The sequence below is a fragment of the Zonotrichia albicollis genome, chromosome Z (genome assembly GCF_047830755.1).
Source record: "Zonotrichia albicollis isolate bZonAlb1 chromosome Z, bZonAlb1.hap1, whole genome shotgun sequence".
In the NCBI taxonomy this organism is placed as follows: Eukaryota; Metazoa; Chordata; class Aves; order Passeriformes; family Passerellidae; genus Zonotrichia; species Zonotrichia albicollis.
In genome coordinates this window covers 13615452-13638453 of record NC_133860.1, presented here as the reverse complement: position 1 = coordinate 13638453, position 23002 = coordinate 13615452, and the positions used below count along the sequence as shown (strand labels likewise).

The 23002-nt window shown below is 43.8% G+C and overlaps 1 protein-coding gene across 17 annotated transcripts in view; it reads right to left on the bottom strand.

Moving 5' to 3' along the window:
* Positions 1 to 23002, bottom strand: part of CELF4 (CUGBP Elav-like family member 4) — a 713618-nt gene that overhangs the window by 106304 nt on the left and 584312 nt on the right. For 12 of the 17 annotated variants that reach the window (XR_012578161.1, XR_012578162.1, XM_074532918.1 and 9 more), the window contains exons 4-5: positions 12657 to 12785; positions 7391 to 7470 (exon numbers count right to left, since the gene is read on the bottom strand). Coding sequence is in view for 15 of the 17 variants with exons in the window: in XM_074532918.1 (XP_074389019.1) it covers positions 7391 to 7470; positions 12657 to 12785 (209 nt within the window). In the remaining 2 variants the exon portion in view is untranslated. The remainder of the gene's footprint in view (positions 1 to 7390; positions 7471 to 12656; positions 12786 to 23002) is intronic. The other 5 variants (XM_074532927.1, XM_074532925.1, XM_074532915.1 and 2 more) reach the window with 1 other exon arrangement.

Here is a 23002-nt window from a genome sequence, read left to right as displayed (position 1 = left end):
TATTATTTTTTCTTTTGCTTCTCTCTTGTGTCTTGTCTATTAAGAAGACCTTCAGATGATGTAATTGCTGGCATTTTGAGCATCAATCCTAAACCCTCAGCTACTCAAGACAGTCTCTCTTGGGTCCTAGACCCTCTCCATCAACTGTAACAAAAGTGTAGATGACCTTGAAGTTTTATACTTTGACTGACACTTTGAAGCAATTTATCCAGCCAGGTTAACCCTGGCCTTTAGTCAGCAAACTGCTGAGTGTAGGAGCTGTCCTGTCAGAGATTTTTGTGGTGTTTACCACACAGCAATTTTCTCTAGGAACAACAGTAACCACATTTCCAAGAGCAGTAGTCTGAGAGGATGTCTACCAGAGTTTCTGGGAGGATGAGAAGAGTGTTCTAGTTAATGAGAGACCTGCAAACACGAAGATGTGTCTCCATGCACCTGGCTCACGGATTTGGGTGACTTCCTGAAGAAAGTGTCTTGCTGGAAATTGAATGCACTGCATCTTTTAAACAGCAGCCTAACTACCCCAACTTTGTGGAAGTGACAAAATCTTCTGAGCACTAAAGGCTGCCACGAGCCTGAGGGGAGAAGGGAGCGTGCAGCTGGATGTGAGCGCGTATTTGCGAAGGAGGGAGGAGCGATGAGGAAAGTTTCTCCTATGAAAGAAATGATCTAATTTGAAGCAAGTCCCTCATGGGAAGAGCTGTGACAGAGGCTGCTCTGTTCCTGTTAATTTTCACAGTGCAGCTGTCAGCGGGTCTGTAAATAGTACTCTGCGAAGCCAACGCTTCCTATCCACACATCAACCATTCAATTAACAGAAGAACAGAAGAAGGAAATAAAGTGCACCACAGCCTTCTATCACGGCTTTGATGTTTTCCAGCAATTTATGAAAGTGTACACAAATCTAATTACAAGCCCCACTGCTTCCCATTTACATGGAGCTCCTCAAGTTCAGAGCTGTTTATATCAAAATAATTGTTAAAAATACCTCAGCTGATCTACGGCATTGTGGCCCCCCACTCACCGGAGCCACCAGGCTGCTCCTCCCAGACAGTTCTTGCCGACTCAGTGCTTTAAAGGGTGCAGCCTGCTCCTGCAAAATCTGCCTCACCATCACTTGTGAGTGCAGCACCCGGGCTGCAGCTTCATCGTGCCCACAAAGACCCATTCTCCTCCTTTCCTCCACCTGCTCAGAGCATCTTCTGCACACTCTGCACTGCTTTCCCCTCTGCCCCAAATTCACCTAAATATTGCTCTGCTGGGTTAGTGGGGGGTGAGCACAGCTGTTCAGCTGCTTCCACAGTGGGGCTGTGTCTGAAGGAAGCCTCACAGAGCTCTGCAAAGTCATAGCAGCACCACGGGAATGCACAGCAATAACAGCAGCAATCATTAGTGTGAGCTGGGGGTGGCTTCCTTGGTGGGGTGCCTGAGCATCCAAAGCCAGGAAGATGAGAACCAGTGCCCCGTTTGCCATTAGCTTGAAAGAGGCCACTGCACAGGACAAAGCCACTTGTAAGCTCTGGTTTAGTGCCTGGCATCCCTGCCCATGCCAGGGTGCTGGAACTAGATGATCTCCAGGGTCCCTTCCTATCCAAATAATTCTGTGATTCTTGGGGCAGTTTTTGATACTCTCATATTTAAGTCACTCTTACCTGATAAACCAAAGAGGTGACAAATTCCTTTAGCTTAAATAATGGAAAAAAATATCTTATGGTATGAAGGGATGGACAGTACATTGTCTAAGGAAAGAAGACAATTTTTTCACCTGATTGTTACCCATGTTTGGCTGGAAATTTTTATACTATGGGTGGACTTCCAAAGAACATGATGGACAGACACTCAAAATCAACCTCATTCAAGGTGTTATGCCATTCATATTTTCTTGCTTAATAAAAAGTGTAATGTACAACAAGTACTTTACAAAGTAACAAGAGATCTAATCTATATGTCATCTAACAACACTGAACAATAATTGCATCATTTGATATTGGTGGTTCCTGGACACTGTTGATGAATTTGGTTTTGTCATTTGTGTTGATAAGAGCTGCACGGCAAAATATTTAAATGAAGGCCTCCAAGTTAACGAAATTGTGCATTGCAACACTACTGTTTTTTCAAAGTTCAGCTAAACTGAATCTTTCTCTGAAAGGCAGACGTCTGTTCAGTGCTTGTATCCAAGTCTCACATTTTCCCTTTTCAGAAAACCAAGGATTCCATCTGAAAAGTAATTTTCATGGGAAATGTTCAGCCGTGGATAGACTTGGAATGCTATTGCCTGGATGCAGAGGAAATGTTGTGCTTTGACCAAGCTGCTGCAGGCTTGTGTAGTAAAACAAAGAGAGAATTTGGTCTGTGTGGTAGGAGAAGCCACCAAAAGCTTGAGGCCTTGATGGCCTTAAATAGGATTAATTAAATAAAGATATGGACTGAAGATAATGCTGACAATTAGTGTGTTAAGCAAGTTCACAGAACATCTAATGGAACAGGAGACAGGGGACTCTGCTGCAGGATGCCTGGTTTCTGAATCCCAAATTGCTTTATCTGGGCAACAAACATCCAGGACAGATTTCAGGTCTCCCAGCATTGAACGTGAAGTGTTCACTTTAAGTTGCACTGGCTTTGTCTTTAGTTTTTAAGCACTGATGCTTTTTTGCATTCTGGTCCTTTTTTCATTCGAAGTTGCACTTTGGATGATGAACCACTATTTTGGAGCTGGAGTACCATAGCAAATTGATGCGTAAAATTAGCTAAAAAGCACACTTCTATTTGGGCTCGCCTATTAGTTTGACAGTTTTCAAAATCTATTTCTGTAAAATAAAATTTCTCCAGAGGTATCTATTTTCCTCTGTTGATTATAAGAGAAACTTAGATGACAAACTTGGATGACAACCTCAGACATGAGTTTCTTAACTTCTGGATGTCTCAAATTAGGTTAGATGGGGCCCACCTCAGGTGTTCAGTCTAAGCCTGTTATTAAGTTATCCATTATAATGGGACAGGCATGCCCAGAAGGTGATATTGCCCATCCTAGCATAGGAAAAGTGAAGAATGCACAAATCTCTGGAAATGTCCCTCTCTCTCCTTTCTGCAAGAATCCTAGAAGATATTTAGAATAGGTCACAAACTTTCAGATAGTTAAAGATAAGCCAAGTACATCACACTCTTCACTTCTCACCCTTGTGCAGGAAACGTAAACAGTAACAGTACTGTTCTTCCCATTACAGGAATGAATTCATTACCAAAAAAATTCCGAATTGCCTCAGTGGGCAAGATGGTGAAAAGGGTGCAAAAATACTCTATTTTTTAACCCTGTGTAGCTTCTGGGCAGGATAGCTGCTGTGCCTTAAATGTGTATGATTCTGCCCTCTTCTACACCCTCTTGAGATCCCTCCTGCAGTGCTGCATCCTCCTCTGGGGGCCCAAATATAAGGAGGACATGGAGCTGTTGGATTGAGTCCAGAGGAGACCACAAAGATGCTCAGAGGGCTGGGGCAGCTCTCCTCTGAAGACAGACTGAGAGAGCTGGTGTTGTTCAGGGTGGAGAAGAGAAGGCTCCAGGGACACTTTACAGCATCTTCCTGTGCCTGAGGGGCTACAAGAGAGCTGAAGAGGGGGTTTTAACAAGGGTCTGGAATGACAGAAGGGACGGGAATAGCTTCAGACTGAAAGAGGGCAGGTTTAGGTCAGCTTTAGGAAAAGAATTGTTACTGTGAGGGTGGTGAGGCAGTGGAGCCTGCTGCCAGAGAAGAGCTGTGGGTGCTCCATCCCTGGCAGTGACCAAGGCCTGCTTGGATAAGGCCTTGACCAACCTGGCGCAGTTGGAAGTGTCTCTACTGCTAATGGAGATGTAGATGATCTTTAAGGTTCCCTTTCAATCCAAACCATTCTGTGATAGTTCAATGAAGTTTTGGGAGCAGTTAGTTCTGTGTGGGTGGACGGACAAGGCCACATCTTAGATTAGTAAGATGCGTTCTGCAGAATGACTCTTGTGTAATTTGGCTGTTGTCCAGGTATGAAGACATGGGGAGAAGGAGAAAACCAAGCTGAGGATGATGCCTAGGAAAAGCATGACTGACAGGTAGAATGATAATATTGTCCACAGTGATTGAGAATGAAGGTGGAGGATAGAAAAAACAGGTTTTGGGCAGAAAAGTTCAAGAGCTCAGTTTTATACATATTGAGCTTGTTCTGACAGCTAAACATCCACCAGGATGTGGAAAGACAGACCAAGATTTTGGGTTGGACAGGAGTCAGTCCTGAAGCAGAGAAATTAGTTCTGCAAGCTGTCACTACAGCAATAGCAGCTGAATTTGTGTTGGTGGAAAAGGCTGTTAGGGACAAGACTTGGAATAGGAAGAGAAGAGAACGATAGGAAGGAACCTGTTTATGTCCCCATATGGATGGGAAACAGAGACAGGAGGGAAGGAGTAATCAAAACTAAAAGTACAGGACATATAATTACTGTAAATATGTTATAAATACAAGTAAAAATACATGAAGATTATGATCTATTATAAAGGATGATATAGAAATCCCCTAAAACAGTCTCATAAAGTTGATGAGCTCATAGAAAATATGATCTAAAAAGACAAAAAGGAAGTTCTCTTGACAGGTAGGTAAAAAAGGATCTTTGTTCCTGCTCAAAATTAGGGGATTTTGGGTAGCTTATTTCTAAAGGAAATTGATTGTGTAAAAATTGGAAAGATTTAGACTTGATGGACCCTTAGGAGAAACAAGCGCCTTGCATTGTGAAATGGGTTTGTAATGGCTGATGGTCAGGCACTTGTCCAAGGTAAGGTTAATTAAAAAAAAAAAAAAAGAAAAAAAAATGAAAGGAACTTTCATAAAAGAAAGTTGCCTTTTGAAACTATTAGGCAACATATGTTGTGTGAACAGGAAGTCACAGCAGAGCAATAATCCTGACAGCTGTGGAGAAACAGGAGTCTGCCGCAGGAACGAGCGGCCCGAGACCTGACAGGAATGATGATGGATGCCCTGCTGGTGGTACACGAGGACAAACCAGGAGATGCTGAAACTGGCTGAGCCACAGCAACAGCGTTGAGTTGGCATCGCAGCCAGGCAGATGAGGCCAGTCCTGGTGGCGAGAGGAATGGAAGGGGGCTGAAGGAAGATGGCAGAGACGCCCCCCTCCTTTCCAAGCACGATGGGCTGCGTCTGCATCTCACCACGAGGTGGCTGCATTTCCCTGTGAACATCCAAACTAGTCCTGAGCGCCGCTGCAGGCCCCAAAGTACCATGAAAACAAGAATGGGCACTGAGATCCTGGCAGGATTTGGCCTATCTCCTTCAAAGAGCCTTAGAAATTTTGAGCCACCATGGGGAAAAACCACAGAGGCTCCATGTCTTCATTGAGTGTTGGTCACTCTGCAGGTCCTCACAGATCTGCAAAGATATGGTGGCATTGTTGTGGCTGCTTGTAGCTCATGGGAGACACAAGGCAGTGCCATGTAACTTAGCTTATTATGAAATTATTTTCCTCCTTGGTTTTTCTGTGAACTATGAGTATGTACTGTGAGGTTCAGCCGATCCATGGAAACTTGATTCTGAGTCTGGGATGGCCATCTAATAAAGGATAAATTGTGTTGCTTTTTCAGATGCCCAGCTCTGGTTATTATAGAATGTTTCTATAACAGGTGTTTGAGTCAGATAAGTCAAGAGGACAAATGGTCCCATAAAATTGATCCATGAAGTGGCCAAATTCTCAAGTGTTTTGTATATCCTAAGCTCAGGTGATACCACCAGGATGGAGTCATAAATTGTTCCCAGGTGGCTGTGAGATGAGTATGTTTTTCTAATCCAAAGTGTTGGGAAAGTAGGAAGGGAAAGGCCTGGGGAGGAATAATGATATTTTGGGTATACTATATCTAGACAAAATCTTTAACTCTCCTTGGGTTTTTTCTGTTTCTTCATGTCTGCCTCTTGCCTTTGTCACAGGAATTTGCAGGGTTTTTGGGATGAGGACTGACTTTTTACTAAACCTTTTCGTGGTACCACACCCTACTGAATTGAAATTCTTGATGTCAGCTTATAGACTATCACTTTGGGTCAAAGTTTGAAAGAATGTCACTAAAAGTACCTCTTTAACCTGTCTCAGGAAAGACATCCATAATATATCAGTATGGGATGTCAGCATCAAACCCAATGTCTGTTTTTTTTTAGGAGAAGCCTTTTAGGAAGAGACTCTTAAAAGTATTTAAGTTCTTCAAAAAATGGAGACCCCACATTTGAGGAGACATTTTTGGTACCATCACTGGTAAACATGTACCATTTTTAAACTGATTTGTCTAAGATGGGGTTCCAAAAAATGAGATCTTGATAGTTTGCTAGTTTTAGAAACCTTTTTGCTTGTAAGGAATTTTCCTTTTTCATCCCTGCACAGATCTAGAGAAAATCTGTCGGGCCCACTTTAAACTTATTTGGATAAATTCATGAATTTACATTAGAGTCTCTTACTGAAAGGGAGATTGTACACTCTCAAATATTTTTAATTGAGCTTTCTTGTATCCTTTCCAAGTTGTCAACATGCTTCTTAGCCTTCCATGATTTACACTGTGAATAATTAGTAATAAAAATAATACACTATTATAATAAACCAAAACAACTTGTTCCAGATTTTCTTGTCCTACTGACAGTAGAATGCCTTATATCCTTCTCTGTCTCATGGTGGTGCACGGATATCTATTTGCATAGAAATACAACCCCATTTCTGTTTAATTGAACAGTCAGTCTTGAAACTCCATATGATTAAAAATTTGTGCAAGTGGACTGATCCCTCAGATATTTCCTGGAAGATCCAGTAATTGGTCTGACACCAAGGTCTGATACCTTTCAAGGGGCAGATGAAGGGGACCAGATTATGCCCAGGTTGGTGCTTTTGTGGTAACAGAGACAGGCACCCATCACTGTTGTGATTTGTCTCTAGCCCCTAGTACCATGATGTGGACATGCTTCTCTCTGCTGAGAGCTGGCAAAAAGTCCTTTATCCATTGCCTAGAGACAGGTGCTCTCAGAGGAGGGAAAATGAAAAAAACCATTAGACACCATTTTTACTTGATTCATCCCTCTGAAAATTGAGAGGTTGTGCCCATGGCGAGTCTGACCCAAACTTTTGGGCATGTGTGAACCATACATCTTTTTTTCAGGCCATCAAAACTGCTGGTGACAGAACACAGCACGCATTGGGGTTCTGTGCCTGTGAGGAATGCCACTGCCATCCCAGCCTTTCCTCTGCTGAGTTAAGCACACCCAAGGCCCTGGGTCTGGATGATGAGTTGCAGAGCACAGGTAAATAATTTCTCCTCCTCAGTCAGGCCCCAGGGCAGCCAGGGCTGGCCCAATTCTCACTTGCCCGTGTGACAGAGCTACTCACCGGCATTGTCTGGCTGCCATGCAAGGCGTTGATGGCAGCTTGGGCCTCTGCATGTGAAGAGTATTTCACAAATGCACACCCTGGAAGAGGAAAAAGAAGAGCGTAAGAAAGTTTGCATGGGTACCATGAAATTCCACCTAGCCAAGTGTCCTGTCCTCAGAACTGACTGATAATATGGCTGTGAAGAAGGTATAAAAAAAAAAAAAGTGTCCTGTGTTGCAGACATCTTTTCATGAAAAATCCTTTCCTTAGGATTTTTCCTCCTGAGAAGCTGAGAGGCCTCAGGAACAAAATGTAAACAATAATTATCTGCTGCTGTGGATCAGGTGGATCTGTGATTGGTCTCATGTGGTTGTTTGTAATTAATGGCCAATCACAGTCAGCTGGCTAGGACACAGAGCCTGAGACACAAACCTTTGTTATCATTCCTTTCTGTTCTTAGCTTAGCTAGCCTTCTGATAATATCTTTTTCTTCTATTCTTTTAGAATAGTTTTAATGTAATGTATATTATAAAATAATAAATCAAGCCTTCTCAAACATAGAGTCAGATGCTCGTCTCTTCCCTCATCCAAGAACCCCTGTGAACACCACCACAGTCCTGGTCCTTTTCCAGAGTCCAGACATCAGCAGCCTGAGGACCTCTTAAGGCTCAGCTGCTTCCAGAATTCCCACGTTACTTGTAACAAGTACTGACAGACACAAACTTAGCAAGAACATCTTGAATCCAGTCATGTTTTGACATCCACAGCTTTCCATGGCAGAATCTTGCACAGTTTTACAATTTATTGAGCGAAAAAGCTGTTTCTTTTATTGATATTAGACCTAATGATGAGCGTTCCTCCCTCTGTGGTTGTGAGAAACAGCATGGAATCCTGTGCAAGTCACTGGAAAGCTGCACATTCTTGACACAAGCAAGCACAGGACAAATGTACAGAAGGTATTTGAGTTACTCCAAACCCACAAGGTACCTTATGATTTCACTGCTTGGTAGAGCTCTGTGACAGACTGCCCAGAGCCTGTCTTGGCTCCAAGCCACTTAGGTCTGGCAAAGCATGAGACACCTTCTGGTGAAGTAGCAGGGGTGGGAGAGGTACCCATGTGTTGATTACCATCCTGCCACCACTGAAACTTGAATCTTAAGTTTTTCATAGCTGCAAAGTCGGTGCCTGTGTAGGTGTTCTCTTCTGGACATTAGAGAAATGTGGGCAGTGTTTCTCTGGCCTGTATTGCTGTGTGGGGAATCTCACACCAAACTCTTACGTAAGGTTTTAGGGCAGAAAGGTGCATTTATGGGTGTGCGCTAGAGTGCAGAAATGATCAACTCTTCAAAGGGTTACATGCACTTCTAGGGTGGGGGAAAGTATTGCCAACACTCCCAGCTACAAGCAAACTGACTCAGAGATGGGAAGGGTAATTTCCATATGCTAAGGCAGTTTCTGGAACAGATTGGGAGAGATCTGAGAAGTTTTGGCTTCCGTCCCCTTCTATTACTACCAAGGACTTTTGAGCTTTTAATCAATTTGCAAAGCCCTCTTGGTTTCCCTGAAGGGGTGCAGATTGCAGGGCACAGGATGCCAGTCCTGACAGTGGGACGGCTCTCCAGCCCCTTTGCAGCAAGTTTAGAAAGTCTTCATACCCCTTTGGATCCCTACAGCACAGGGTGGAATTAGAAGAGGTGCAAAGTAGAAGAATGAACCCCAAAGGTTCCTAAAATCATCACTGCAGGCTGATAGAAGTGAGATTGAAGAAAGCAGTGATAGCCTCTTCTAAAAATAATATACACATATAAAATATCTAACAGTTCTCTTTGAGGGCTGTTCACTTTGCATCACCCTCCCAGCACTGTGCTCAGGCTGTATTTCAGGAAAGGCCCAATGATTATTGCTAATAGTTGGATCTAATTTATAAGGAGCTGAGAAGAGACAATCATGAGAAAATGAGATAGATAAACTTCAGCTGGAAACAATAGGGATCAATTATGACATAATCCCAGCCCAGCATTCCCAGGCTCCTGAGATACTGCGTCTTCCTCTTCATTAATCAGAGATAATCCAGAATTAGAGTGTTTAATTATTTGCAGAGATTCTTTTGTACTTTCTGCCTCTAAAAAGAAGATGCTGATTAGCAAATATACAAAAGCTTTCCTGTTCCAGTCACCAATTTAATTTAGAGCAGGATTTTTGGCTGTGGTGCTGCTGTCATGTTGAAGGCTTCACTCTTGTCAGGTGAAATTCACCCCTGTGCTGAGGGTCCTGATGGATCAGTGGAGCTGGATAAAGGTGGGAATAAAGGGAGTAGCAGGCATTTATCTTGTTTAATGCTCAGGATGCTAATGGGATCCCTCCTACTGCTTTCTATTAACTGCTTCCAGTAGGTTTTGAGGTAGCAGGATGAGTGAAAACTCAGCTTTTACTGGTGTAAATGGCAAGGCAATAGCACAGATCCCAACATTTTGTCCTTTTTGTTTGTGCATTCAATCAGATGGCTTCTGTACACAGCGCCAGAAGTGCACATAATCTTCCTTGCCATTGTGACCAGAGCTGCCTCCAGGAGCAGGTGAGCTGAGGATGTGAGTCATGTCACTCTCCTCAGAACAATGGTGTCCTTCTGACAGGAGCAGCTCCGGAGTGTGAAGGGACTTTGACACACACAGAGATATAACCTCTGCTGAACAGGGTGATACATGTGCTTAAGGTTTTCTTGTTCCTTTGCTCCCAGGCTAGGGCTGGAAGAGGCTGCCCTGATTGTTTTGTCAGCTTGGAGGAGGCTGAAGAATCAGGCCCTAGGATTGTAATTGCACAGGGGAAGGCTCTTCTTGTGGAGGGTGCTGGTGGAAGTTTTTACTTTTTGAGTTTTTACTTTTTTACTTATTGAGGCAGGCTGCTGAATAGGAAAAAATTAGGAAGGGAAAAAGAATAGCTGCACAGAGAGCAGCAGCAATGAAGACTCTGTGGGTCCTTCTGGATCCACTTCAGGTCCCTCACCTGAGAACTCCTGCACTGCTTCCTGGACCCTGGTGAGCTTTACCTGGAGTGGTGCAGAAGCATTCCATCCTCTCCCAGGGTGCAGCATTCCCCTCCAGGGTGAGAAATTCCTCAGTCCCTGCTCTTCTGCCACTTGGTTACCTGCTCCAGCCACCGTTCCTAGCACTGCCACTCATGCAGGAGGTATTTCTGCAGGCTCTGAAGACCATGGTCCATGGCTCAGGAGAGCACCCACGGCTTCAGGAAAGGCTTGGGCAGCTTTTTGGCTATGCCTGGGCTGTGATGGGATTAAACTGGGGAGCTGCTACCCAGCTTCTGAGAGCAGTGCTTGCACTGAGCTACCTGAAGGGTGTAGAGGCTCACCACAGGGATACCTGGTGGGCTGGGCAGGATTAAAGTGCATGGGATCTGACTGCTATCTGGAATTTAGACAATCTGCTTAAATCTCAATTTACATAGAATTTAAGCCTTATGGGTTTTGCCCAAAATAAGTAGCTCACAAGCAATGTGTGTCACATATTGGTTTCTAGCAGATGGAAAACATTACAGACTGGGAATAACTTTGTGGGAGTTGTGGCTTGCCTGACTGTCTCCTAAGATAAGGGCACTAGCCTTAAGTTTTCCATTGGATTGACTGCTCTGTGTGCATGTGTGCATGCACGAAACCGTGTGTGTGTAAATTAGGAGCTTCACATTCTCAGTAAATAGCACCAGCAAATGGAAGCTGGTAATATTAACTCTGTCAAGGCTCAGTATTGATCCTGAACAGCTCAGTGAAACGTCAGCCTGAGACTGCAGTCTGCTAGCACTAATAATTAAACTGGTTAGCAATATGGAGCTGCCACTCAGATTCTGTCTTATAATGAAATTGTTTTAGAAGGAAAAAAAAAAAAAAGATAGAGCAAGTATGAAGACAAGTCTGTGGGTTGGTGTCCTCTGGAATTTGTTTCTTACAGAACTCAGACTTTATTGCCTTTATTATTACTCTGTTTAACTCCTTTGTCATTAAATTTCATTCCAGGTGGAAGCAGCCTGACATGGTTTTTTTTTGCTTTTTCCCAATTTACTGATTTGTTCAGTGAATGACATGCTTAACTGTCTGCTGTTATGATGGCTGGAGCTTCTCTAGGACCTCCTAGCCTACTACTTCCCTGTGGGCCAGCCCCTGTCTTTGTGTGTGGTGGAAATGAAGTGACCCCAAAACAGAAAAAAGCCACCCACAGTTTATTTTCAGCCATTTATACCAAGAAGGCTGATCTGTGCTGATGTGTGTTGAACAGCTATGAGGCTGGTGTAAAGTAATTTTTTTGGTCACCAGTGATTTTATGGAATAACAATGTCTTTCTCCAGTGCATCACTGTGATTTGGATTTTTTTGCAAAAAATTTTGATTTTGCAAAAAATCCAAATCGCAGTGATGCACTGGAGAAAGACATAGTTGCAAAAATGTGCTGGTTGATGTTCTACCTTGTCAAAATATCCAGTGAGATAAGAACTGTGTGAAGACTGGCCTCTTCTCTGGTGTTGCACATACCCACACATTTTATGCTATATTATATGCAGATCAATATTTAATGGATACATTAATGAACAGGAGGAGAGGGTTTTCTATTCAGATTGAAGTTACTTTGTCTAGAGACTTTTGGGGAAAAAGATGACCTTCCTGCACCAGAAAGAAACCTCACTCTCATGCCTGGGCTGTAGCAGAAGATCTTTTGTGCCATTCAGGTAAAAAAGTGGCAGAAGGAGGTAAGGAACCTCAATGTTTTTCAATGAAATATTTGCGTGTTTCAAACAGTAAATGAGTGTAATATTTAAACTGGCACCTGTACCCTTGCAGCTGCAATCACTGGCTGGTATGAGCCCATACAAAGAGCAGGTGAAGAAAGGAAAGACCTGGGGCTGGTGGATGAGAGGCAAACAGAGGTGATGATGGAGCCAGTGAGCCAAGATTTAAAGTATCAATATTGGCTTTTTTTTAAAGAAAGAGCCATCCTGTTCAACAGGGTGGGGAGAGCACATCTGGAGTGAATGTAAAGACCCTGTTCAGAGGGGAGGCAGGAGTTTGCATGTGGTGACCCACAGCCCCCTGGAGATGAGTGTTTCCCAACGTGATCAGCGTTTTCCTCTGACGCACAAGCAGAGAGCAACCAGCAGAGTAAAAATGTGCCCCCTCCTAAAGTAAAAGGAGCTGTTCTGGGGGCTGCATGATACGTTTGTCACACCAGAAAATGGTATATACATGAAGAGCAGGGTCTAGCTCAGCACAGGGCATGCCTTACCTTTGCTGTTGCCATCGGGTCCCCGGAGGATCGTGCACTCCTCGATGTTGCCAAATGCCTCGAATAGCCTGCGCACATCGTCTTCCGACTGCTGCTTATTGAGCATGCCCACAAAGAGTTTTCTGTCTTCTGGAACAAAATAAAGAGATGCTTACCATATTTCAGGAGGGCTGTGAAAGCCAAGATGGCTCAGCACCACATGCAACACAAGCAGTCACTTCACCGAGGTGACACACCTCAGAAGCTGATAGTCTTTTCAAGTGACCGGCTCGAAAAAACTTAACAGCCTCTGACTTCACATGAGTACTTGGAAGTAATCTAGCAAATTTTGGAAAAACCAAACCACCAAACAACAAACAAAAATGGTTTGGTTGTTTATAAAATCTTTATCTGCGTCTTAAAACCTAGGCACCAAAGTCTTCCAAATCAACTTCTTCTGATCAATTTTTGCAGTCAGTTTGCAGTAACTGAAATGACAACATTGCTCAGACTGCAATCCAAGAGGAATGTGATAAATATAGTATATTGGAACCAAGTCCAAATGAAAAATAACATAAGTTAGTAGCCCTCGCAATACTAAATAAGTTGCAGGAAAAAAATGTTTAACATAAGCTTTTTAAAATCAGTATATAACGGAAGTCACAGCCTGTAAACTGGAGATTTGTCATTCATGCCCACTCAGAGACATGAATCTACAAGTTTGGATGAGATTTTTAATATATTTATAAAGTTCATTTGAAATAAACCCAAAGATTTTGAAACTTAAATTGTTTTTTGAAATATAAAGTTAACGTATACGATTGTTAATATATGAGATAGCTCAGGCAGGTGGTATTTCATGCCAAAGCAGGATGTTTTCTGCTAGTGGATAATTGTGGTTTGAACAAGGATGCTCAGTGCGACCCAGCACTGTGCACTCACAGGACCAAACATGTCCTGGGCTGCACCCAGAGCCCCGTGGGCAGCAGGGCAGGGAGGGGATTCTGCCCCTCTGCTCTGCTCTGCTGAGACCCACCTGGAGCACTGCATCCAGCCCTGGGCTCCCAGCACAGGAACCACAGGGACCTGCTGGGGTGAGCCCAGAGCAGATATTGGAACTGAATGATCTTCAGGGTCCCTCCCAACCCAAATGACTCTATGATTTGTACTTGGCCTTAAACCAAGCTTGGGGATCCCCATGGGACACCTCCAGAAAATAATGGTGAAAAAAATAAGATTGTCAGAAGGATCTCAGAGGGGGCTGAATGATGCCTCTCGTTCAGGTTTCTGTTCAAAGACTACTACCATTACACCAAGAAAAAAAGGAAATTTACATAGTTTACATCGTGTATGTAAACAGGCCATTTGCACATGATTCATAAATGTCTTATTTATGATTCATTAAACACTATGTAAATGTGTGAACCAAGAGGGTTTTTTCAGAGCACGTTACTGAGCAGATGTAACTAATTTGAATAAATATATGTAAATATCGAAATAATTTTTTAAAATTTAATTTATTTTTTTAGTGTGCAGGTTAACCTAAAGCTGAACAAAACACTGGTTTGCAATAACCCTTTTCTGGCTGACTAATTGGGCAATTCATGTCACTTTTGTTCACTGAGAAATCACTGGAGTAGGCAATCTGTTCTGCTTCAAACCAGTGTTTGATCAAAATTCCCCTCTCCAAGATGCACCTGCACATTGGCAAATTACTTTACAGCCTTGGATGTGAATAATTTTTCATGCAGTGGCTATTGAATGAGGATATTAGGAGCTTTCAACCCTGCAGTCGAGTTATTCACGACAACGAAAAGTGTACTGCCCACAGAAAAGCAGGAATTATGTTGCCTTCAGCTAGGTTGCTGAACTGGTAGGAAAAATAGGTTTAGGGAGATACAGGTACACCTCTGATAGGTGAGAAAAACAGAAATAGCCTTCTGATAGACCTGTTAAAGTAAAGAATATTCCTACTTTATGTTGGAATTTATTATGCAGAGAGGTGTTTGGAGGTCTTTGCTGGCAACAAAAAGTTCAGATTGTAGTGGTGCACAGAGCCCCACCTAACACCACACAGTTTGTAGGTTGTCCCCACCTCACAAGAAGGTGGTTTGGACATATGAAAGGCTTGTTTTCCCAATGGCCTAAGTGTCCTGCAAAAGAGACTCCAAGATGTGAGGTACAAGCCTCGGAGAAGCAGCTGGTGAAGTTCATGGTGTGCACTGGGGAGCATCTTTCAGTCTTGGGCATTATAGAGCCTTAGGAAACGAGTCCAGTGCAAAGTCCAAAGGTTTCCCAGATGTTAGAAGAAAACCTGCCTAGCAAATGGAACCAGCTTCCTGCAAGATATTTTAGGAAGAGGGCAGATGAGCTGGAAAGAGCTAGCAACATGATTGGCAAAAGGTTTTGTCTAGAAACTTTGTGCCTGTTAAATGCTTCCAGCACAACAGAAGAGCTTTATATCGTACTTTATACAGCTTCCCCTGTTTCAAATAAGCTGCATCAGCAAAAGCACTCCTCTGGCAGTGTAACTGTTTTCACCAGACTTTTTGCTAATATAAATGTATCATTAAAAAAAAAAATCACATCCCTCCTCTGTCAGCAAAACTCTCTAGTGTGGAACTGGCCTGAAACTGCCTTGTCTGGTCTAGTTTATGCAAAGCTGAAACCAGGTGTTTTAGGAACTGCTCAAATTATTATTTTTACATCCCCCACCCTACATCTTTGCAGTGCACTGGGCCTGCAGTGGCTGGCAGGTGATGTGGTGCTTTGGTGAGCTGCCCATGGGATGGGCATCTGACCATCAGGGGCAGGCCCTGCCAAAGGAGGGGATCCCCTTCCCCAGGAGCTGCTGCTGCTCCAGGGGAGATGGTGTGAAGGGGATCCCCATGGACAGCCACTGCTTGGACATCACCTCCAGCCCCATCTCCAAACCAGCACCCTGTCTCCCTCCTGAAAAACATCACCCTGTGTAGTCAGGGGAATCATTTGTTATATCTGCCATCTCAGAACTCTGCACAATCATACTCTAGACTCATAAAAAATGAGTTGATTTAACAAGTTTTTTTTACTTTCAGTAGTTTCTATAACAAAGTGCTGCATTTGCCTCTCACATCCCAACTCTTTCAGGGAACTCAACACTGTGTTTTAACAACACTCATCACATATCCTGAGTAGAAAAAGAGAGGGAAGAGTCCAGCAGAAGGGATCATTCAATGTGTTCCAGGTCTTGACTAATGAGTTTTTCCTCTAATGGTCTTTTATGGGCCTCTTACATCCTGGGCATCATCATATACTACTAGTCTTCCACATCCTGGACAAAATACTGGCATGCCAAACTTCACGAAAACTTCTGTTTTTTAAATATGTCAAAAAAGGGCCATGAGTTTGCAAGAATAAAATGAAGAGGTGTGGCGGTGTTCACAGGATTTCTTGGATGAGGGAAGACACGAGGATATGACTCCATGTTTCAGAAGGCTTGATTTTTTATTTTATAATATACATTACATTAAAAGTATACTAAAAGAATAGAAGAAAGGATTTCATCAGAAGGCTAGCTGGGAAAAGAACAGGAAAGAATGATAACAAAGGTTTGTGGCTAGGCTCTCTGTCCGAGCTAGCTAGGCTGTGATTGGCCATTAATTACAAACACTTAACATGGGCCAAAGACCTACTTGTTGCATTCCACAGCAGCAGATAATCAATGTTTACATTTTGTTCCTGAGGCCTCTCAGCTTCTCAGGAGAAGAAATCCTAAGAAAAAGATTTTTCATAAAAGATGTCTGCGACTAAGAGGGGCTGTGCTGATGTCATCAAGGTGGGTCTTGACCACATGTGCACACCACTGGTGCTCCTCACCAGGTGTTTCCAGTGTCCTCTAGTGAGATTTGAGGGTGCTACATCCTACAAAACTCTGAGTCTTCGGCTGCACACGAGCCTGGAGCAGTTCTAGATGATGCTGTCCCTAAGCTTTTCCTGCCTGTAGGGCCTGTCTCTACCAAAACGAATCCATATATATCACCATCCTGAGTCACCTGCTTCCTCCTTTTTCACTGAGACATTGTTCCCACTACACGTGTCTCAGGCTCCATACCTAAATTTCAGAGCACTGGGCTGACTCAGTCCCCTATCTCCTCCACTGCCAGGCTCAGTGCTCAATGCCATTTCAGACTGTGGGGCAAAAAATCTTCAGACTTCCTAAGACATGGGTCCCAGACCAAAGTGAACACTGTCAAGGAGAACAGAAGTATCACTGTCCAGGGCAGAAAAGAAAGATGAAAAGTAGCCAGGAATGAGCCCATGATCTGGGATGTCCCCAGCATGAGCTGTGTACATGACCTCGTGCTCCAACCTAAACTGGTCTGTGGCCACAGAGAGGCAGCTGTACCTTGCAGCACCACACAGCCTTGCTCAATGGAGATGGGCACCCAGGAGGAGCATCCTCCATCTCCTCCCCATGAGGGGAATGAAGACAGTGAGCTTACTCAGTGTGTCTAAGAACAGATGTGATGGAAGAGGCCTATTCCATGTAGCCTCCTCAAGGCCACACATGTCTGTGCATCAACTATTCATTCATATCTGAGCATCTTCCCTGTGGTTTTGTGAGGAGCAACCTGTCCAAATTTCTGTCTATTACATTCTCCCAAGTCACAATTTCAGTTTCTGTCTCATCTGACGACTCCCCATTATCCTTGCTGCAGCAACATCTCTAAATTGGTGCCACTATGAGCAGTGCAACATTGCAACTGAATATGGTGCCCATGTGAGCCTCTTCTCCTCATGGTTTTGTCTTCTCTCATTATTGTACACTCCATTTTCTACAAGCTAAGTCCACTGTGCCCCCTTTGCCATGGAAATGTCCAAACATGGCTGGATATTTATGTGTGTGCTGGCACAAAGGAGAGCCAAGGAGGTTTTTGCTGGTTAATTCTGATAATACTGAAAATTAGGTTCTGCTCAGGTCTGCCCCATTTTGTCATAAATAAATCATAGCAGTGACAGAAGGTAGCACTCCAAGATCCTCACAGGAGGACAAGAAGGGAGAGGGAGACCACTGCAATGGCACATCAGGGTTCCCAGAGATGTCCCTTTGGTCACATTTCCAATACCCCGTGGAACCAGGCTTCCCTCTTCTTGACCACTCTGCCAGGAGTCGAGGCTCTGTCAGGAAAAGCTGGCTGCAAGGTAGTGGTGAAGAAACACAACTTGTATAAACATAAAACATCTACAGACCTCCCTGCAGTGTTTATATGCAGCCTTGGCACCTTCCCTGGTGCAAATAGGGGTTAAATTATTCCCTGTTCTATTTGTATTTAAATGTTATGTTTCCATGATGAGTGTAAGGCAGAGGTGTCAGATGGGCCGGGGCGAAGGAGGCGGCGCACGTGAAAGGTGAAATAACAGAGTGCTGCAAACCAAGTGCTGAAAGGAGATGGGAAGGGGGGACACTGGAGCGAGGGGGAGAGGGGGGAGGACGGGCACTAATTAAAGAGACAGAAGGGACAATGAGATGCAGGATGTTTGACCCTCCGTGGAGCAAGAGGACAAGAACAAGAATCACAGCAATTGTGGAGGGACTGGAGGAAAATTAGGGTCACTCGCAGGGAGACATGACACAGGATTGTGTTTATCCAGATAGCTCTCACTAATGTATGTGTGTGCGTGGGGGTACATTTAGATAAGAGTATATAAATACACTTGTGTTCTTGTATTCCTTATGCAAAACAAAGAGGTTGAATCCTTGTATCAGGAAAGCACAAACTGGCTTTACCATCTAGAACTTCCGAGGCCTTGGAAATAAAGAGGGACAGATTCACCATCTCTGTGTCCCAGGCTAATTTGTATAGCTAATAACTATTTGTGCCTGCTGCTGTTCCTCTCCTTTCCAAACATGCTTGCACACACAGAGGGGGAGCAGCTGCAGTGCCTTGGTGCTGGCACCATGGGAAGGAGTTTAAGTTTATCTCCTTGGCACCATGACACAACAAACAAGCAACTAGAGAAGTTTTCTATGCAGGTGTGGGTAAGAAGAAAAGCTGGTGTACAGGACCAAGTGGCACATTTAACAGAGAGAATGCAGGAAGCAGAGCTGATATTGCTTGCCCACTCTCCTGATTTGTCCTTGGCAGAGAGGGAAGAGGAGATAGCACTGGGAGTGTTCCTGACATGCACAGAATAAGAGTGGTTTGGGTTGGGAGGGACCTTTAAAGGTCATTTGGTCCATGGCTGTGGCAGTGAGGAGGGACATGCTCAACTAGAGCGGGTTGCTCAGAGACTTGTCTAACAGATCCTGAAAGTTTTCAGGAATGACAAACTTCCCTATGCAAGTGTTTCACCAACTTTGTGGTGTAAAAATATTCCTTGTATCTAGAGTGAATGTGCTCTCTCTGATAAGTAGGAGCTGTTATCCTATTGGTACTGGCGATATTCAGAAGTCTGTCCCCACCTCTCATAAGCATCGTAAAGTATTTAAAGACCCAATAATGTCTGTTGAAGCCTTCTCTTCTCTCAGCCTGTCCTCATAGCCGAGGTGCTCCAGCCCCCTGTGTGCAGCCTCCTCTGGATACTCCACAACAGGTCCACACCCTTATTATGGCAGGGGCCCCAGAGCAGTCTCAAAAATACAAAAACAGCCTCAAAAAAATGGAATAGAGAAACAGAACCGCCTGCCTCAACTTCCTTTTGATGCAGTTCAGGACAAGGCTGTTTTCTGGTCTGCAAGAGCCCATTGCTGACTCATGTCCAGCCTTTCATCCCCTAGAACTCCTAACAGTGGGAACAGGCATTTGCCAAAGTCACAGTGGTGAAAAAGAGCTATAAACCTGGGTTTCTTTCAGACAGTCATGACCAAGGAATCCTCCACAGGTCCAAGAAGTAAGAAAGAGCTTGAGAGAGGAAGGGTAGGCTGCAGATGCCCTGAATGTTATGGAAGTTTGGTTTGAGCTCTGAACTCAAATCTGCAAGCTCAAACCTGTCATTCTCTTAAGCCAGAGTGCCCCAACACTCCCCTTAACCTGTGCTAATCAGGTGATCAATAGGCTAAAAGCAGAGCATTTCCCAGGGCCTTGGTTTCACACTCCTATTGCCATTTTCACAGCAGTCCTACAGCTACGTGATGATGATTACCACCCTTTCCACAGGGGAAGTGATTATGAATACTGTTGTAGCTAATTGTAAATTAGCTAATTATCTTCTCCGTAGTACCTTGCTGGAAAATACATGAACCTTGTAAAATAGAGGTGCTTCAAAAATTAGGATGGGGGAAAAATCCAACAAGATTCAGAAACCTGAACAACAGAAGCATAGTGCTACCTAACTCCAAATAATAGCAAACAAACCCTCCTTCCATCTGCAGCTCCTATTTGGCCCCTTTTCCCTTCTCCTCCCCATATCAAACAACACCCTCAAGGGGCTAATTCTGCTGCAGGCTTTAAAATGTTTGCTGAGTTCACCTCTTCCTTGCAGCTGGGTGTTGTGGGGCATCCCTAATCACATCTTAGCAGGACTGATTTCTTTGCGCTGATCTCTCCCCCTCCTCCCTCCCTGTTTTGGTTTTACTTAACAGATCCTTTATATCCCATACGTTAGCAGATATGATTGCACAGCTGCTGGTCTCCAACTGCTGGAGACAGAGGCTTTGAGACACCCGGGCTAGAGAGAATAACACTAATCTGAACAGCTGTGTGATGGGGACAAGCGCAAATGAATATAAGCCCAGGTGTGGGAGCATAATTCTCCTGTGCAAAGAAGGAAGTTTCATCCCACAGGTGCACTACTCTCCACTGTTGCATGTCAAAAACTTAGTTCGAAGGATTTCTCTTACTTAATTGCTTGGGTGCACTCTGAGCCTTGACTTGGACATGGATCCTGTAAACAGAGTGAAGGAGCAGCTGAACAAGAAACACAGGGTCTGTCTGATGCTGTTTGCTGTCTCTGGCAACAGCCAGTTTGGATGTCTAGGGAAGAGTAAAAGAATGGGGAATTTTGTTGATCCCCCCAAATATTTTCCTAGATTTCAGTGCTCTGCAATTCAGGGAATTCTGGAGTCTGCAGTGTGGTAGTTTTGTTTTTGTTTGTTTGTTTTGGTTTGGTTTTTTGGTTTGGTTTTTACTTTTTTTTTGTTTTGTTTTGTTTTTTTTTTTTTTTTTTCATATGTAGTAGTTTCTGAAGTGTCTCTCTTTGATGTAATTGTTCAGTGGACTTTTGAACCCGTGTGTGCTTGCAAGCATCCAGCACATCCTGCAGCAAGACATTCTCCAGCTTAAGCACGCACTGAGTCAGGAACTTCTTCCTTCTGCTTATTTTCAACATGCCACAAACAATTTTCAATAGATAGAACCGAGATCTTGCTTTGGGAAAGAGTGGAAATCATTCCTGATCCAGTTATGGAAGAGTGAACCCATGAGGATATTCAAAAGCTTGGCTGAAGCTCTTTTCTGTATGTCTCAGACTGGTTTTGGGGACCCCTGAGTCCCATCTTAAGCCATGCTTTGGAAACTAGGGAAAGCAAAACCACTTTTCTGTTAGAGTGATTTATTATTCCTGGTACCAAAGAGATGGATGACTATTCAGTTAGTGTTATTAAATACTTACATCTCTGCCACGGACAGTGGCCTCGATGGAAATATAAGCTACGTAAGTTACCCAGTGAAAAAGGCAGCCTCAGTTTCCCCATCTGCAAAAAGAATAATTTGGTGTTTGCAGCGGTAGCCTGGCAGAAATAGTGAAATGTACCTGGCAGGCTGGGAGTCAGGACTACAGCTGAACCCTGCAATGGCTTCTGTCAGATTTTAGTGGCTGGAGCTTTCCTTACTCCTTTTCACACAAGAGTGTGAGGGTAAGTCAAGGCAGGGTTTAGTCCTCAATAAAAGTCTGCTTTGGTAAATTACAATGACTGTGAATCTTGAAGTTATCTTACAGGGAGAGATTTACCTGTCCTGCACTCCTAAAGACAGTGACACCCTGATCAAGGTGCTTGTGTCCAAGGGAACACAGGTGCTGGGTGCTGTTGGCCCTGTGAGAAACTGGAAAGAAAATTGACTTGAACCCAATGTCTAAGATGGGTTTTAATTTAACATGACTGGGCCTATTCTCTTCTATCAGTGTCCTAGTCTATGTTACAGTCCTTCCTTCCTGAGGGAAGACCTGCTGTACAGGGAATTGGGAGAGGTCCATGATGTGCAGCAGCTGTAAACCCCATCCAGGTGTTGTCTGGAAGAGCAAGGGTAGGAGCAGGATAGAAAAATTGCAGAGGCATGATGAACAATGGAAGGAGATGGAGGGGAGTGTTCAGAGCAGGAGGGTGGGTGTGATTTGGGTTTGGCTGGTCTGTGCTGCTGTAGCAAACCCTCTGTGCACTGAAGTGAAACCCAACCACAAACCGAGAGCCTCATCTGGGCAGCTGAGATGAAAACACATGCAGGCTTCCTCTGTGCACATAGGGTATGGACAAAACTTTGGCCATGGGCTAAACAAACCCTGCCATGAAGACATAGCCTAAAAAATCCTAGCAGCAGACTCTTCTTGTACAGCTGCAAATATTATAACCCCAAGACAAATATCTGTAGTTCTGACTTGCTGAACAGCACCATCACAAGTGTCCATTGCCAAGATTGCCTGTGCAGATTCCCTGTGCAGATCTCAAGTGACAGGTTTTATGGTGTTTGATATTGAGCCGGGAAAACAACTTGAAAAGATCCATTTTATTTGTAGCCCTTGCTTTGGAAAGCTGCTGGTGAGAAAAGCCTGAAACCCCGTGCCAGGCAAAGCATAAAGCCTCTGCCTCTGAACTGTGCCTCACTGCTCATGATTCTTCCTAGTCGTTATCTGAAACACACAACTGGAGTGTTTTTGAGAATTGTTCCTGAGGCAATGCCTTTTAGGAAAAGACTTGGGAGTCAGAATCTGGTCTTTCTAAACTCAACCTATAGCCTAAACACACACTTTCTTTTCACAATCCTGCCACAACAGGAAGAATATCTGAATTTAAATCAACCTTTCAATCATGAAAAAAAGGTAAAATTAGACCTCTTTCCATAGCTGTTGGCAGCCTGTTCTTACAGTTCCCATTTCCCAGGAACAACCCTGGAAACATTCTTGGGAGAAAGCACCTAAGGAGACCCAGCATGGAAGAATGGATGTGCCCAGCTGTGCTGTGACTAAACTTCACAGGAATTTGCATGACTGTTTAGGCTCCTTCCTCTTGTGAATCCACAAATATTATCTTGGCGCAGTTTGATGGATTTCCAGAAGAAAAAGGAGATAAAGGAGAAGACTGTCTTGTACTATCAAATGACACCTCAAATGAACACTGATTTATGCCTTCGCACTCATCTTTCAGAGGCAGCTCAGACTTGAATACCACTCCT